Consider the following 16,301-nt stretch of genomic DNA (forward strand, 5'->3'; position numbering starts at 1 on the left):
ATGGATGTGGGAACAGACAGTGCCATAGCACCAGCAGGCATATTTTCTTTGTATGTGATTCAGCGGCTCCATTGCAGGGCTCAGGATATTTTGCCACCTGAAGACTTAACCCCCCAAAATAACTCAGACACTCCAAGTGTCCTATTTTTCAGGGACGGTCCTGGCCAGTGGCGTAGCGTGGGTTGTCAGCACCCGGGGCAAGGCAAGTAATTTGCACCCCCTAACCCGTGGATTTGCGCCCCTAACCCTAACCCCCAGATGTTGCGCCCGGTGCGGTCGGCCCCCCCTGCACCCCCCACGCTACGCCACTGGTCCTGGCTTTACAGAAGCCATCCCATTTTCTGATTTGATCCTGGAATGTGCAGGTTTTCCTTAGAACGTCCCTATTTCCATCGGAGAAATGTTGGAGGGTATGGAGTTATGCGACCCCTGAGCCAAGGAGATAAATAATGATACAACCTTTAGAAGATATCTGAAAGGAGTTTTTTTAAAAAAATATTAAACGTTGAAAGCTTTGTTATGTTTTTATATATGTTGGAAGCCACCCAGAGTGGCTGAGGGCAACGCAGTCAGATGAGAAGGTGTATATATATATATATATATATGCTTTCGTAGATTTTCACGGGTACAGGAATGCAGGTTTTGGTGTCCTCGGGTGTCTTCCCGTGTAAAAGTTGGGGTGTCTAGGCGACGTTTCGACGAGGTCTCACTCGTCATCTTCAGGCTGGTGCTTTCGGCTTCTTGTTACTGGAACAGAGCGGGATCTCAATGTTTGAGTTCCTATAAATACTGTAGAGGGGGTGTGGTGTCTAGCCTCCAATGTTCTGGGCAGAGAGGAAGTTCCCAGGCTAGTGTGCCTTTTCTTCTTTTGTTCCTTAATTACTTGAGAGATACCTTGAGTGATTTCTTGAGTGATATCCTGAGTACCACTTAGGTGGGTCATTAGGTGTGGATTAGTTGCTAAAGTCTTTGTGTCTTGACCTCTTGAACTTTGTGAAGAGTTTTCCTGAGAAGATGGCTGTATTGCACTTAGTTGTGCTTTGGCTTGGCTTCGTGTATAGGGGCGAGCTGTGGTTTTGTGGCTTGTCCTTTCGGTGGCTGGGGTTTTAGAATGGAATTTAAGTTGGAAGCATGTGGGAATTAATTTGTTGTCTCGGCAGTTGCGTAGGAACAAGAGATCACATAAGATGGTGGCTCTTCGGACTTCTAGTTTCTCGTAGGTTCTTGTCAGCTGGAAGGTTTCCTCCCCGTAGAGGTAAGATATTTGCTTTCGTAGATTTTCACGGGTACAGGAATGCAGGTTTTGGTGTCCTCGGGTGTCTTCCCGTGTAAAAGTTGGGGTGTCTAGGCGACGTTTCGACGAGGTCTCACTCGTCATCTTCAGGCTGGTGCTTTCGGCTTCTTGTTACTGGAACAGAGCGGGATCTCAATGTTTGAGTTCCTATAAATACTGTAGAGGGGGTGTGGTGTCTAGCCTCCAATGTTCTGGGCAGAGAGGAAGTTCCCAGGCTAGTGTGCCTTTTCTTCTTTTGTTCCTTAATTACTTGAGAGATACCTTGAGTGATTTCTTGAGTGATATCCTGAGTACCACTTAGGTGGGTCATTAGGTGTGGATTAGTTGCTAAAGTCTTTGTGTCTTGACCTCTTGAACTTTGTGAAGAGTTTTCCTGAGAAGATGGCTGTATTGCACTTAGTTGTGCTTTGGCTTGGCTTCGTGTATAGGGGCGAGCTGTGGTTTTGTGGCTTGTCCTTTCGGTGGCTGGGGTTTTAGAATGGAATTTAAGTTGGAAGCATGTGGGAATTAATTTGTTGTCTCGGCAGTTGCGTAGGAACAAGAGATCACATAAGATGGTGGCTCTTCGGACTTCTAGTTTCTCGTAGGTTCTTGTCAGCTGGAAGGTTTCCTCCCCGTAGAGGTAAGATATTTGCTTTCGTAGATTTTCACGGGTACAGGAATGCAGGTTTTGGTGTCCTCGGGTGTCTTCCCGTGTAAAAGTTGGGGTGTCTAGGCGACGTTTCGACGAGGTCTCACTCGTCATCTTCAGGCTGGTGCTTTCGGCTTCTTGTTACTGGAACAGAGCGGGATCTCAATGTTTGAGTTCCTATAAATACTGTAGAGGGGGTGTGGTGTCTAGCCTCCAATGTTCTGGGCAGAGAGGAAGTTCCCAGGCTAGTGTGCCTTTTCTTCTTTTGTTCCTTAATTACTTGAGAGATACCTTGAGTGATTTCTTGAGTGATATCCTGAGTACCACTTAGGTGGGTCATTAGGTGTGGATTAGTTGCTAAAGTCTTTGTGTCTTGACCTCTTGAACTTTGTGAAGAGTTTTCCTGAGAAGATGGCTGTATTGCACTTAGTTGTGCTTTGGCTTGGCTTCGTGTATAGGGGCGAGCTGTGGTTTTGTGGCTTGTCCTTTCGGTGGCTGGGGTTTTAGAATGGAATTTAAGTTGGAAGCATGTGGGAATTAATTTGTTGTCTCGGCAGTTGCGTAGGAACAAGAGATCACATAAGATGGTGGCTCTTCGGACTTCTAGTTTCTCGTAGGTTCTTGTCAGCTGGAAGGTTTCCTCCCCGTAGAGGTAAGATATTTGCTTTCGTAGATTTTCACGGGTACAGGAATGCAGGTTTTGGTGTCCTCGGGTGTCTTCCCGTGTAAAAGTTGGGGTGTCTAGGCGACGTTTCGACGAGGTCTCACTCGTCATCTTCAGGCTGGTGCTTTCGGCTTCTTGTTACTGGAACAGAGCGGGATCTCAATGTTTGAGTTCCTATAAATACTGTAGAGGGGGTGTGGTGTCTAGCCTCCAATGTTCTGGGCAGAGAGGAAGTTCCCAGGCTAGTGTGCCTTTTCTTCTTTTGTTCCTTAATTACTTGAGAGATACCTTGAGTGATTTCTTGAGTGATATCCTGAGTACCACTTAGGTGGGTCATTAGGTGTGGATTAGTTGCTAAAGTCTTTGTGTCTTGACCTCTTGAACTTTGTGAAGAGTTTTCCTGAGAAGATGGCTGTATTGCACTTAGTTGTGCTTTGGCTTGGCTTCGTGTATAGGGGCGAGCTGTGGTTTTGTGGCTTGTCCTTTCGGTGGCTGGGGTTTTAGAATGGAATTTAAGTTGGAAGCATGTGGGAATTAATTTGTTGTCTCGGCAGTTGCGTAGGAACAAGAGATCACATAAGATGGTGGCTCTTCGGACTTCTAGTTTCTCGTAGGTTCTTGTCAGCTGGAAGGTTTCCTCCCCGTAGAGGTAAGATATTTGCTTTCGTAGATTTTCACGGGTACAGGAATGCAGGTTTTGGTGTCCTCGGGTGTCTTCCCGTGTAAAAGTTGGGGTGTCTAGGCGACGTTTCGACGAGGTCTCACTCGTCATCTTCAGGCTGGTGCTTTCGGCTTCTTGTTACTGGAACAGAGCGGGATCTCAATGTTTGAGTTCCTATAAATACTGTAGAGGGGGTGTGGTGTCTAGCCTCCAATGTTCTGGGCAGAGAGGAAGTTCCCAGGCTAGTGTGCCTTTTCTTCTTTTGTTCCTTAATTACTTGAGAGATACCTTGAGTGATTTCTTGAGTGATATCCTGAGTACCACTTAGGTGGGTCATTAGGTGTGGATTAGTTGCTAAAGTCTTTGTGTCTTGACCTCTTGAACTTTGTGAAGAGTTTTCCTGAGAAGATGGCTGTATTGCACTTAGTTGTGCTTTGGCTTGGCTTCGTGTATAGGGGCGAGCTGTGGTTTTGTGGCTTGTCCTTTCGGTGGCTGGGGTTTTAGAATGGAATTTAAGTTGGAAGCATGTGGGAATTAATTTGTTGTCTCGGCAGTTGCGTAGGAACAAGAGATCACATAAGATGGTGGCTCTTCGGACTTCTAGTTTCTCGTAGGTTCTTGTCAGCTGGAAGGTTTCCTCCCCGTAGAGGTAAGATATTTGCTTTCGTAGATTTTCACGGGTACAGGAATGCAGGTTTTGGTGTCCTCGGGTGTCTTCCCGTGTAAAAGCTGGGGTGTCTAGGCGACGTTTCGACGAGGTCTCACTCGTCATCTTCAGGCTGGTGCTTTCGGCTTCTTGTTACTGGAACAGAGCGGGATCTCAATGTTTGAGTTCCTATAAATACTGTAGAGGGGGTGTGGTGTCTAGCCTCCAATGTTCTGGGCAGAGAGGAAGTTCCCAGGCTAGTGTGCCTTTTCTTCTTTTGTTCCTTAATTACTTGAGAGATACCTTGAGTGATTTCTTGAGTGATATCCTGAGTACCACTTAGGTGGGTCATTAGGTGTGGATTAGTTGCTAAAGTCTTTGTGTCTTGACCTCTTGAACTTTGTGAAGAGTTTTCCTGAGAAGATGGCTGTATTGCACTTAGTTGTGCTTTGGCTTGGCTTCGTGTATAGGGGCGAGCTGTGGTTTTGTGGCTTGTGTCAGCCAGATCTGTGTAGGGATTGCAGGGGGGTGCAGCATCCGGAGGTGCCACCATGGATTGGCTACTGGATGGTGTCAGTAATTCATCTGTGGAGAGGGTCTGGGTTTGGGTCTGGTGTGGTTGATTGGTGTTGGCGTTCTGTGTGCCTCTGGATCTGGTGTCAGTTTTTGTGGGGAGGGCTAATTTCCAGATGTCTGGCAAGCGGGATGTGTCGTCACGCTTGTTCATGTTGTGAGGGTGTTTCTCTATCTCGATGGCTTCCATGATTATTCTCTTGTGGTGATGTTCCGTGTTAAAGAGCAATTTGGAATCTGCAAAATTAATTTCGTGTCCTGTTTCTTTCATGTGTTGGAAAAGAGAGGAAGTTTTTTCTTCTTTTTTGACGGCATTCTTGTGTTCTGCGATACGTGCATTTATTCGTCTGTTTGTTTGTCCAATGTACGTGGCTGGGCAGACTTTGCAGGGTATTTCATAGATCCCTTGGTTTTCCAACTGGATTTTATCCTTGGGGTTTCTGAGGATATTGGCTATTTTTTGGTTGGTGCAAAAGGCTGTTTTGATATTGTGTTTATGGAGGATTTTGCTAATTTTATCTGTAGTGCCCCAAGGATAAAATCCAGTTGGAAAACCAAGGGATCTATGAAATACCCTGCAAAGTCTGCCCAGCCACGTACATTGGACAAACAAACAGACGAATAAATGCACGTATCGCAGAACACAAGAATGCCGTCAAAAAAGAAGAAAAAACTTCCTCTCTTTTCCAACACATGAAAGAAACAGGACACGAAATTAATTTTGCAGATTCCAAATTGCTCTTTAACACGGAACATCACCACAAGAGAATAATCATGGAAGCCATCGAGATAGAGAAACACCCTCACAACATGAACAAGCGTGACGACACATCCCGCTTGCCAGACATCTGGAAATTAGCCCTCCCCACAAAAACTGACACCAGATCCAGAGGCACACAGAACGCCAACACCAATCAACCACACCAGACCCAAACCCAGACCCTCTCCACAGATGAATTACTGACACCATCCAGTAGCCAATCCATGGTGGCACCTCCGGATGCTGCACCCCCCTGCAATCCCTACACAGATCTGGCTGACACAAGCCACAAAACCACAGCTCGCCCCTATACACGAAGCCAAGCCAAAGCACAACTAAGTGCAATACAGCCATCTTCTCAGGAAAACTCTTCACAAAGTTCAAGAGGTCAAGACACAAAGACTTTAGCAACTAATCCACACCTAATGACCCACCTAAGTGGTACTCAGGATATCACTCAAGAAATCACTCAAGGTATCTCTCAAGTAATTAAGGAACAAAAGAAGAAAAGGCACACTAGCCTGGGAACTTCCTCTCTGCCCAGAACATTGGAGGCTAGACACCACACCCCCTCTACAGTATTTATAGGAACTCAAACATTGAGATCCCGCTCTGTTCCAGTAACAAGAAGCCGAAAGCACCAGCCTGAAGATGACGAGTGAGACCTCGTCGAAACGTCGCCTAGACACCCCAACTTTTACACGGGAAGACACCCGAGGACACCAAAACCTGCATTCCTGTACCCGTGAAAATCTACGAAAGCATATATATATATATATATATATATATATATATATATATATGCAGGTTTTGGTGTCCTCGGGTGTCTTCCCGTGTAAAAGTTGGGGTGTCTAGGCGACGTTTCGACGAGGTCTCACTCGTCATCTTCAGGCTGGTGCTTTCGGCTTCTTGTTACTGGAACAGAGCGGGATCTCAATGTTTGAGTTCCTATAAATACTGTAGAGGGGGTGTGGTGTCTAGCCTCCAATGTTCTGGGCAGAGAGGAAGTTCCCAGGCTAGTGTGCCTTTTCTTCTTTTGTTCCTTAATTACTTGAGAGATACCTTGAGTGATTTCTTGAGTGATATCCTGAGTACCACTTAGGTGGGTCATTAGGTGTGGATTAGTTGCTAAAGTCTTTGTGTCTTGACCTCTTGAACTTTGTGAAGAGTTTTCCTGAGAAGATGGCTGTATTGCACTTAGTTGTGCTTTGGCTTGGCTTCGTGTATAGGGGCGAGCTGTGGTTTTGTGGCTTGTGTCAGCCAGATCTGTGTAGGGATTGCAGGGGGGTGCAGCATCCGGAGGTGCCACCATGGATTGGCTACTGGATGGTGTCAGTAATTCATCTGTGGAGAGGGTCTGGGTTTGGGTCTGGTGTGGTTGATTGGTGTTGGCGTTCTGTGTGCCTCTGGATCTGGTGTCAGTTTTTGTGGGGAGGGCTAATTTCCAGATGTCTGGCAAGCGGGATGTGTCGTCACGCTTGTTCATGTTGTGAGGGTGTTTCTCTATCTCGATGGCTTCCATGATTATTCTCTTGTGGTGATGTTCCGTGTTAAAGAGCAATTTGGAATCTGCAAAATTAATTTCGTGTCCTGTTTCTTTCATGTGTTGGAAAAGAGAGGAAGTTTTTTCTTCTTTTTTGACGGCATTCTTGTGTTCTGCGATACGTGCATTTATTCGTCTGTTTGTTTGTCCAATGTACGTGGCTGGGCAGACTTTGCAGGGTATTTCATAGATCCCTTGGTTTTCCAACTGGATTTTATCCTTGGGGTTTCTGAGGATATTGGCTATTTTTTGGTTGGTGCAAAAGGCTGTTTTGATATTGTGTTTATGGAGGATTTTGCTAATTTTATCTGTAGTGCCCTTGATATAAGGAAGGAGGGCCATGCCATTGTTTTCTTCTGTGTCTTGGTTTTTGGGGGGTGTTTCCTTTTGGATTAGCTTCGTAATCCTGTTTTGCTGGTATCATCTCAACAACTTACACCCCAAAATACAATTCACTATGGAAATAGAAGCCAACAACCAACTTCCCTTCCTTGACGTCCTAATCTACAAAAAACCTGATGGCTCCCTAGGACACACTATCTACCAGAAAAAAACACACACCAACCGCTACTTACATGCACAATCACACCACCACCCTGCACAAATAAACTCCGTAGCCAAGACTCTCATCTCCAGAACCAAACGCCTGGCTGACAAAGACCACTTGACAACTGAGTTACAGAATCTCTCAAATGTGTTAATTGCCAATGGATACCAGCAAAACAGGATTACGAAGCTAATCCAAAAGGAAACACCCCCCAAAAACCAAGACACAGAAGAAAACAATGGCATGGCCCTCCTTCCTTATATCAAGGGCACTACAGATAAAATTAGCAAAATCCTCCATAAACACAATATCAAAACAGCCTTTTGCACCAACCAAAAAATAGCCAATATCCTCCACTTTTACACGGGAAGACACCCGAGGACACCAAAACCTGCATTCCTGTACCCGTGAAAATCTACGAAAGCATATATATATATATGTATATATATGCTTTCGTAGATTTTCACGGGTACAGGAATGCAGGTTTTGGTGTCCTCGGGTGTCTTCCCGTGTAAAAGTTGGGGTGTCTAGGCGACGTTTCGACGAGGTCTCACTCGTCATCTTCAGGCTGGTGCTTTCGGCTTCTTGTTACTGGAACAGAGCGGGATCTCAATGTTTGAGTTCCTATAAATACTGTAGAGGGGGTGTGGTGTCTAGCCTCCAATGTTCTGGGCAGAGAGGAAGTTCCCAGGCTAGTGTGCCTTTTCTTCTTTTGTTCCTTAATTACTTGAGAGATACCTTGAGTGATTTCTTGAGTGATATCCTGAGTACCACTTAGGTGGGTCATTAGGTGTGGATTAGTTGCTAAAGTCTTTGTGTCTTGACCTCTTGAACTTTGTGAAGAGTTTTCCTGAGAAGATGGCTGTATTGCACTTAGTTGTGCTTTGGCTTGGCTTCGTGTATAGGGGCGAGCTGTGGTTTTGTGGCTTGTGTCAGCCAGATCTGTGTAGGGATTGCAGGGGGGTGCAGCATCCGGAGGTGCCACCATGGATTGGCTACTGGATGGTGTCAGTAATTCATCTGTGGAGAGGGTCTGGGTTTGGGTCTGGTGTGGTTGATTGGTGTTGGCGTTCTGTGTGCCTCTGGATCTGGTGTCAGTTTTTGTGGGGAGGGCTAATTTCCAGATGTCTGGCAAGCGGGATGTGTCGTCACGCTTGTTCATGTTGTGAGGGTGTTTCTCTATCTCGATGGCTTCCATGATTATTCTCTTGTGGTGATGTTCCGTGTTAAAGAGCAATTTGGAATCTGCAAAATTAATTTCGTGTCCTGTTTCTTTCATGTGTTGGAAAAGAGAGGAAGTTTTTTCTTCTTTTTTGACGGCATTCTTGTGTTCTGCGATACGTGCATTTATTCGTCTGTTTGTTTGTCCAATGTACGTGGCTGGGCAGACTTTGCAGGGTATTTCATAGATCCCTTGGTTTTCCAACTGGATTTTATCCTTGGGGTTTCTGAGGATATTGGCTATTTTTTGGTTGGTGCAAAAGGCTGTTTTGATATTGTGTTTATGGAGGATTTTGCTAATTTTATCTGTAGTGCCCTTGATATAAGGAAGGAGGGCCATGCCATTGTTTTCTTCTGTGTCTTGGTTTTTGGGGGGTGTTTCCTTTTGGATTAGCTTCGTAATCCTGTTTTGCTGGTATCCATTGGCAATTAACACATTTGAGAGATTCTGTAACTCAGTTGTCAAGTGGTCTTTGTCAGCCAGGCGTTTGGTTCTGGAGATGAGAGTCTTGGCTACGGAGTTTATTTGTGCAGGGTGGTGGTGTGATTGTGCATGTAAGTAGCGGTTGGTGTGTGTTTTTTTCCGGTAGATAGTGTGTCCTAGGGAGCCATCAGGTTTTTTGTAGATTAGGACGTCAAGGAAGGGAAGTTGGTTGTTGGCTTCTATTTCCATAGTGAATTGTATTTTGGGGTGTAAGTTGTTGAGATGTGTGAGGAAGCTATCCAGTTTTTCCTTCCCGTGTGGCCAAATTACAAAGGTGTCGTCAACATATCTGAGCCAAAGTTTGGGTTTGTGTTCTGACTTGTCTAAAGCATTGGTTTCAAAGTGTTCCATGTACAGGTTTGCGATGACCGGTGAGAGGGGTGATCCCATAGGTGCTCCTTCTATCTGTTTGTATCTTTGTCCATTGTGGATGAAGTACGTGTTGGTTAGGCAGTGGTTGGTCAGGTCCAAGATGTATTCGGGGGGATTGTATTTGTTTTGAATAGAAGCAATTTACACAAAGAAGAACAGAAAGCACTCACCAACCTGAGGAAAGACAACAACATAATCATTCTCCCAGCAGACAAAGGTAATGCCACAGTGGTGATGAACACATCGGACTACCAAGCAAAACTATCAAAGCTACTCCAGGATCCTGCCTACAAACCTATAAAAACAGATCCCACCACCTATCTGGAAAAAACCACCAAATCCAAAATAAAAGCCTCTCCTATCAGTGAAGAAATCCAGCTAAGAATCATCCCCAGAGAAAAATCATCCAGATGCCCCAAACTCTACGGCCTCCCCAAGATACACAAAGAAGGAACACCACTCAGACCAATAGTCAGCTCCATAGGCTCACCTCTACAAAATCTCGCTAAATTTCTCGCCAAGCAACTTCAGCCCTATGCAGAATCCATCTCTTCACACGTACCAAACTCCTTCCAGTTCATAGAAACAATAAAGAAGCAAAACCTACATCCTAATGACCTACTTGTGAGCTTCGATGTTGTATCTCTCTTCACACAAGTGCCCATTAATGAAGCCTTGACAGCTATTCAAAACAAATACAATCCCCCCGAATACATCTTGGACCTGACCAACCACTGCCTAACCAACACGTACTTCATCCACAATGGACAAAGATACAAACAGATAGAAGGAGCACCTATGGGATCACCCCTCTCACCGGTCATCGCAAACCTGTACATGGAACACTTTGAAACCAATGCTTTAGACAAGTCAGAACACAAACCCAAACTTTGGCTCAGATATGTTGACGACACCTTTGTAATTTGGCCACACGGGAAGGAAAAACTGGATAGCTTCCTCACACATCTCAACAACTTACACCCCAAAATACAATTCACTATGGAAATAGAAGCCAACAACCAACTTCCCTTCCTTGACGTCCTAATCTACAAAAAACCTGATGGCTCCCTAGGACACACTATCTACCGGAAAAAAACACACACCAACCGCTACTTACATGCACAATCACACCACCACCCTGCACAAATAAACTCCGTAGCCAAGACTCTCATCTCCAGAACCAAACGCCTGGCTGACAAAGACCACTTGACAACTGAGTTACAGAATCTCTCAAATGTGTTAATTGCCAATGGATACCAGCAAAACAGGATTACGAAGCTAATCCAAAAGGAAACACCCCCCAAAAACCAAGACACAGAAGAAAACAATGGCATGGCCCTCCTTCCTTATATCAAGGGCACTACAGATAAAATTAGCAAAATCCTCCATAAACACAATATCAAAACAGCCTTTTGCACCAACCAAAAAATAGCCAATATCCTCAGAAACCCCAAGGATAAAATCCAGTTGGAAAACCAAGGGATCTATGAAATACCCTGCAAAGTCTGCCCAGCCACGTACATTGGACAAACAAACAGACGAATAAATGCACGTATCGCAGAACACAAGAATGCCGTCAAAAAAGAAGAAAAAACTTCCTCTCTTTTCCAACACATGAAAGAAACAGGACACGAAATTAATTTTGCAGATTCCAAATTGCTCTTTAACACGGAACATCACCACAAGAGAATAATCATGGAAGCCATCGAGATAGAGAAACACCCTCACAACATGAACAAGCGTGACGACACATCCCGCTTGCCAGACATCTGGAAATTAGCCCTCCCCACAAAAACTGACACCAGATCCAGAGGCACACAGAACGCCAACACCAATCAACCACACCAGACCCAAACCCAGACCCTCTCCACAGATGAATTACTGACACCATCCAGTAGCCAATCCATGGTGGCACCTCCGGATGCTGCACCCCCCTGCAATCCCTACACAGATCTGGCTGACACAAGCCACAAAACCACAGCTCGCCCCTATACACGAAGCCAAGCCAAAGCACAACTAAGTGCAATACAGCCATCTTCTCAGGAAAACTCTTCACAAAGTTCAAGAGGTCAAGACACAAAGACTTTAGCAACTAATCCACACCTAATGACCCACCTAAGTGGTACTCAGGATATCACTCAAGAAATCACTCAAGGTATCTCTCAAGTAATTAAGGAACAAAAGAAGAAAAGGCACACTAGCCTGGGAACTTCCTCTCTGCCCAGAACATTGGAGGCTAGACACCACACCCCCTCTACAGTATTTATAGGAACTCAAACATTGAGATCCCGCTCTGTTCCAGTAACAAGAAGCCGAAAGCACCAGCCTGAAGATGACGAGTGAGACCTCGTCGAAACGTCGCCTAGACACCCCAACTTTTACACGGGAAGACACCCGAGGACACCAAAACCTGCATGTATATATATATATATATATATTATCATGGAATAAAACATCCCTATTTTCATTGGAGAAATGTTGGAGGGTATGCTAAGCCAATGGAAGCCAGATTGGCAGTGACCTCCTTAGGAGAGAGATGGAGAAATTGTGGCTTCAAGATGCCCCTGCACTCCAACTGCCACCAGCCACAGTCAGCATGACCCCACTGGGAATAATAATAATAATAATAATAATAATAATAATAATAATATACCTGTATATTATTATCAGGTATACCGGTCCTGTATACCTGAAGGAGCGTCTCCACCCCCATCATTCAGCCTGTACACTGAGATCCAGTGCCGAGGGCCTTCTGGTGGTTCCCTCATTGCGAGCAGCTCTGTTCTTAATATTTAATGCTGTATTGGTTTTAACACTCGATTGGGAGCTGCCCAGAGTGGCTGGGGAAATTCAGCCAGATGGGTTGTTCCCAACAGAATATTAAAAACACGATAAAACATCAAACATTAAAAACTTCCCTAAACAGGGCTGCCTTCAGTTATCTTTTAAAAATAAGATAGCTGCTTATTGCCTTGACATCTGATGGAAGGGCGTTCCACAGGGTGGAAGCCACTATTGAGAAGGCCCTCTGCCTGGTTCCCTGTAACCTCACTTCTTGCAATGAGGGAACCGCCAGAAGGCCCTTGGCGCTGGATCTCAGTGTCCAGGCTGAACGATGGGGGTGGAGACGCTCCTTCAGGTATACAGGCAAGAGATGATGGAAGTCCAGCAACATTCTGGGAGGCCACAGGTTCTCTGCTTTTGCCCTAGCACAGGTATGGGGGAAGTAAAACAATATGCCACACAATCAGCTGATTTAACTTCTGAATTCAGGGACAGGAACGAGTCATCTTGCCAGGAGCATCTGGTTACGGATGAATGGGGAGCATTAAAGTATTTGATTACCGGCAAAAATCCTCCATGGAGATTTTCCTTTCTTTCTTTTATGCCCAGAATGTCGAAAACAGGCCGGATCCTTGATGTGGGTTTTTGTGCTGGTGGGAAACATCATCCGGGGAGTTGGTGAAACTCCCATCGCGCCTTTGGGGATTTCGTATGTGGAGGATTTCTCAAGGACAGAAAACTCTCCTTTCTACATTGGTAAACCTGAAAAAGGCCCCTCCTCAGTAATGTGTGTTGGATTTAAAAATCAAACCAAGCTCTTATATACACTTGGACCACATGCAAGGCATACATTTTAAGCACAAAGATGATGCTTTAAGCAACCATAGCTTCCCCCAAAGAATTCTGGGAGCTGTGGTTTGTCAAGGGTGCTGAGTGTTGTTAGGAGACACCCATTCCTCTCACAGAGTTTCCGGAGGAGTTGAATCAATCCCTGTTCCAAGGGATCTCTGGGAACCGTAGCTCTGTGAGGAGAACAGGAGTTGTCTGACAACTCTCAGCACCCTACAGTTCCCAGAATTATTTTGGTGAAGCTTAAGGGACGCAGGTGGCGCTGTGGGTTAAACCACAGAATCTAGGACTTGCCGATCAGATGGTTGGCTGTTCGAATCCCCGTGATGGAGTGAGCTCCCGTTGCTCGGTCCCTGCTCCTGCCAACCTAGCAGTTCGAAAGCACATCAAAGTGCAAGTAGATAAATACGTACTGCTCCGGCAGGAAGGTAAATGGCATTTCCGTGCGCTGCTCTGGTTGATCACATGACCCGGAAGCTGTACGCCGGCTTCCTCGGCCAATAAAGCGAGATGAGCGCCGCAACCCCAGAGTCAGTCACGACTGGACCTAACTAATGATCAGGGGTCCCTTTACCCATGGCTGCTTAAAGTGGCATTAAAGAACTTTATGGTGTGAATTGTTTTCTTCCATAGAGTCTTCCTGGCTTTGGATCAAAAGGGAGACTATAAATGCCTTAGAAAAAGTATGTTTTGGGGGATGCTCATGGTGTAGTCCTCTGCTCATTTATTCAGAAGGCAAATCCCACTCAGTGGAAGTTGATCATTTGGAGCAGGTAAAGATATACCTCTTTACCCTGGCTTTTAATGCTTGCGGTCTATATTGCCATGACCTACCTCATTTTTATGGGTGTAAATTGTGTTTTAATGGTGTAACTTGCCCTGGGACCTTAAGGTGAACAGATGGCAATAAATAAACGAATAAAGAATACATAAAAGTTGGAGCCATGGATGGTGCTTTCCAGCAGATAGTGTATACCACAGATTCTGTGTCGCTTCCATCTCCCAATAGCCAGCCAGCATTCTGTGCACGTTGAGCTGTTCTGGTTCCAGACTGAAATACACTCGGAGTCGAGAGTGGATTTCATGCTCTTTATTCAGCTCATAGTGGTGAGGAGGAATGGAAGTTCCCTCAGAATGTCTGCTTTATATACATTATTTACACAAAGGGCCCCACATGATTGGCTAATTCCAGGATTCACCTGTGGGCCAATCAGGTTGCGGATTCACTTCCACCTGGAGCTGGATTGGGTGGCTCCTGTGGACCAATCAGACTGCTGCATTCTGAATCCTATTGTTCTAGGACCAATCAGACTGCTGCATTCTGGATCCTATTGTTCTAGGACCAATCAGACTGCTGCATTTTGGATCCTATTCAACTCAGTACATAACACAGACAAACCTTCGAGTTCCCCCCTTAAGATTGCTTTTGCACTTCTAACCTTTGGGTTCCTCCAAGCCTGCAGTTGCCTCCATTTTGTGCTCCCCACCCCTCTTTTGACTATGTAAGGATAATGAGTTCACTTTTAATACAGATGATGATGTTGCATGGAGGTCTATTTTATGTTTCAGTGCTGGTGAGATCCTGCATTGCTATTTTAACAAGCAGTCCTTGAGAGGTTGAGGACAGGAAGCCAAACAAATGTTGGACAAGAAGCTGCGTGAAATATGACAATAACTTTTTTTTTATATTCTTCTGCCTCTCCCTCTGCTGCTAGGCTGCCTGCAGATAGCAACTGTCTTGGGCCCTCTTTTTGGTCTACTGATAGGCTCCTATTGTGCCAAGCTGTATGTCGATGTTGGTTTTGTAGACCCAGGTAATGCAATGGAAATGGTCAAAACCCATTAGGGCTACTCCTGTTTCATGATTCTTAGGGGCATCTCTGGGTTATGTGTGAGACCTGCATAGTGTTTTTACATGAGTAGAATGTGTCCTTTTATTTAAAGTGTATCTCTGGGTTATTTGTGGGGGCATAGGAATTCATTGATTTTTTTCCTTCAAAATATAGTCTGACTCCCCACAAGGTCTGAGGGACAGTGGACCGGCCCCCTGCTGAAAAAGTTTGCTGACCCCTGATCTAGTCCAACCCCCTGCAATGCAGGAATTTCAGCTAAAGCATCCATGACAGCTGGCACTATGGGTTAAACCACAGAGCCTAGGACTTGCCGATCAGAAGGTCGGCGGTTCGAATCCCCACGACGGGGTGAGCTCCCGTTGCTCAGTCCCTGCTCCTGCCAACCTAGCAGTTCAAAAGCACATCAAAGTGCAAGTAGATAAATAGGTACCGCTTCGGGGGGAAGGTAAACGCCGTTTCCGTGCACTGCTCTGGTTCGCCAGAAGCGGCTTAGTCATGCTGGCCACATGACCCGGAAGCTGTACGCCAGCTCCCTTGGCCAATAAAGTGAGATGAGCGCCGCAACCCCAGAGTCGGCCACGACTGGACCTAATGGTCAGGGGTCCCTTTACCTTTAACAATTGTTTATAAAGGCATCCTTTTATTTCTTTCCAGAAAAGCCGTGTTCACATTCGAAAGTAACCCTGCTTATTGCAATCAAACAAGCAAGAAGGGGAGAATCTACCACTGAGAATGATGGCTACCTTGGTGCTACTAATACAGTCCTCTCCGTTAATCTCTCTCTCCAGAGGATGTGACTTTGAGCCTCCTTGATGCTCGCTGGGTCGGGGCCTGGTGGCTGGGGGTCTTGATCTGTGCTGCCGTGAGCTTCATCGTCGCCATCCCTTTCTGCTTCCTCCCCAAGTCCCTTCCGAAGGAAGGAGAGGAAAACAGTGCCGAGTTAAACACAAAGGGCAACAAAACTTTGCTACCAGCAGAAAATGCAGCTCATGCCAGCACAACAATTCGAGAAATTGCTAAAGGTGAACAGATTTTTTTTAAACCCCTTTCCCCGCCAATGTTTTGTAATACAGTCATACCTCAGGTTAAATGTGCTTCAGCTTGAACATTTTCAGGTTACGCTCCGCAGCGACCTGGAAGTAACGGAGTGCGCTACTTCTGGGTTTCGCCGCTTGTGCATGCACTCAAAATGACATCACAAGCATGCGCGGAAGCAGCAAATTGTGACCCGTGCATGCGCAGACATGCGGACGCGGGTTGCGTTCGCTTCAGGATGCGAACGGGGCTCTGGAACGGACCCTGTTCGCATCCAGCGGTACCACTGTACTGTCGTACCTCCCATTATGTATTCCTCTAGATACATAAACTTCGGGATGCAAACGCAGCAAACCCGGAAGTATTTTTCCGGGTTTCGCCATG

General features: G+C 45.7%; 1 protein-coding gene across 6 annotated transcripts in view; it reads left to right on the plus strand.

The window, feature by feature from the left end:
• SLCO1A2 (solute carrier organic anion transporter family member 1A2) overlaps nucleotides 1-16,301 on the plus strand; it is a 43,938-nt gene that overhangs the window by 17,542 nt on the left and 10,095 nt on the right. For all 6 annotated transcript variants that reach the window (XM_083700296.1, XM_083700294.1, XM_083700295.1 and 3 more), the window contains 3 exons: nucleotides 12,790-12,936; nucleotides 14,745-14,843; nucleotides 15,671-15,904. In XM_083700296.1, the coding sequence (XP_083556422.1) occupies nucleotides 12,790-12,936; nucleotides 14,745-14,843; nucleotides 15,671-15,904 (480 nt within the window). The remainder of the gene's footprint in view (nucleotides 1-12,789; nucleotides 12,937-14,744; nucleotides 14,844-15,670; nucleotides 15,905-16,301) is intronic.

The sequence above is a fragment of the Podarcis gaigeae genome, assembly GCF_964106915.1.
Source record: "Podarcis gaigeae genome assembly, chromosome: 10".
Lineage (NCBI taxonomy): Eukaryota > Metazoa > Chordata > Lepidosauria > Squamata > Lacertidae > Podarcis > Podarcis gaigeae.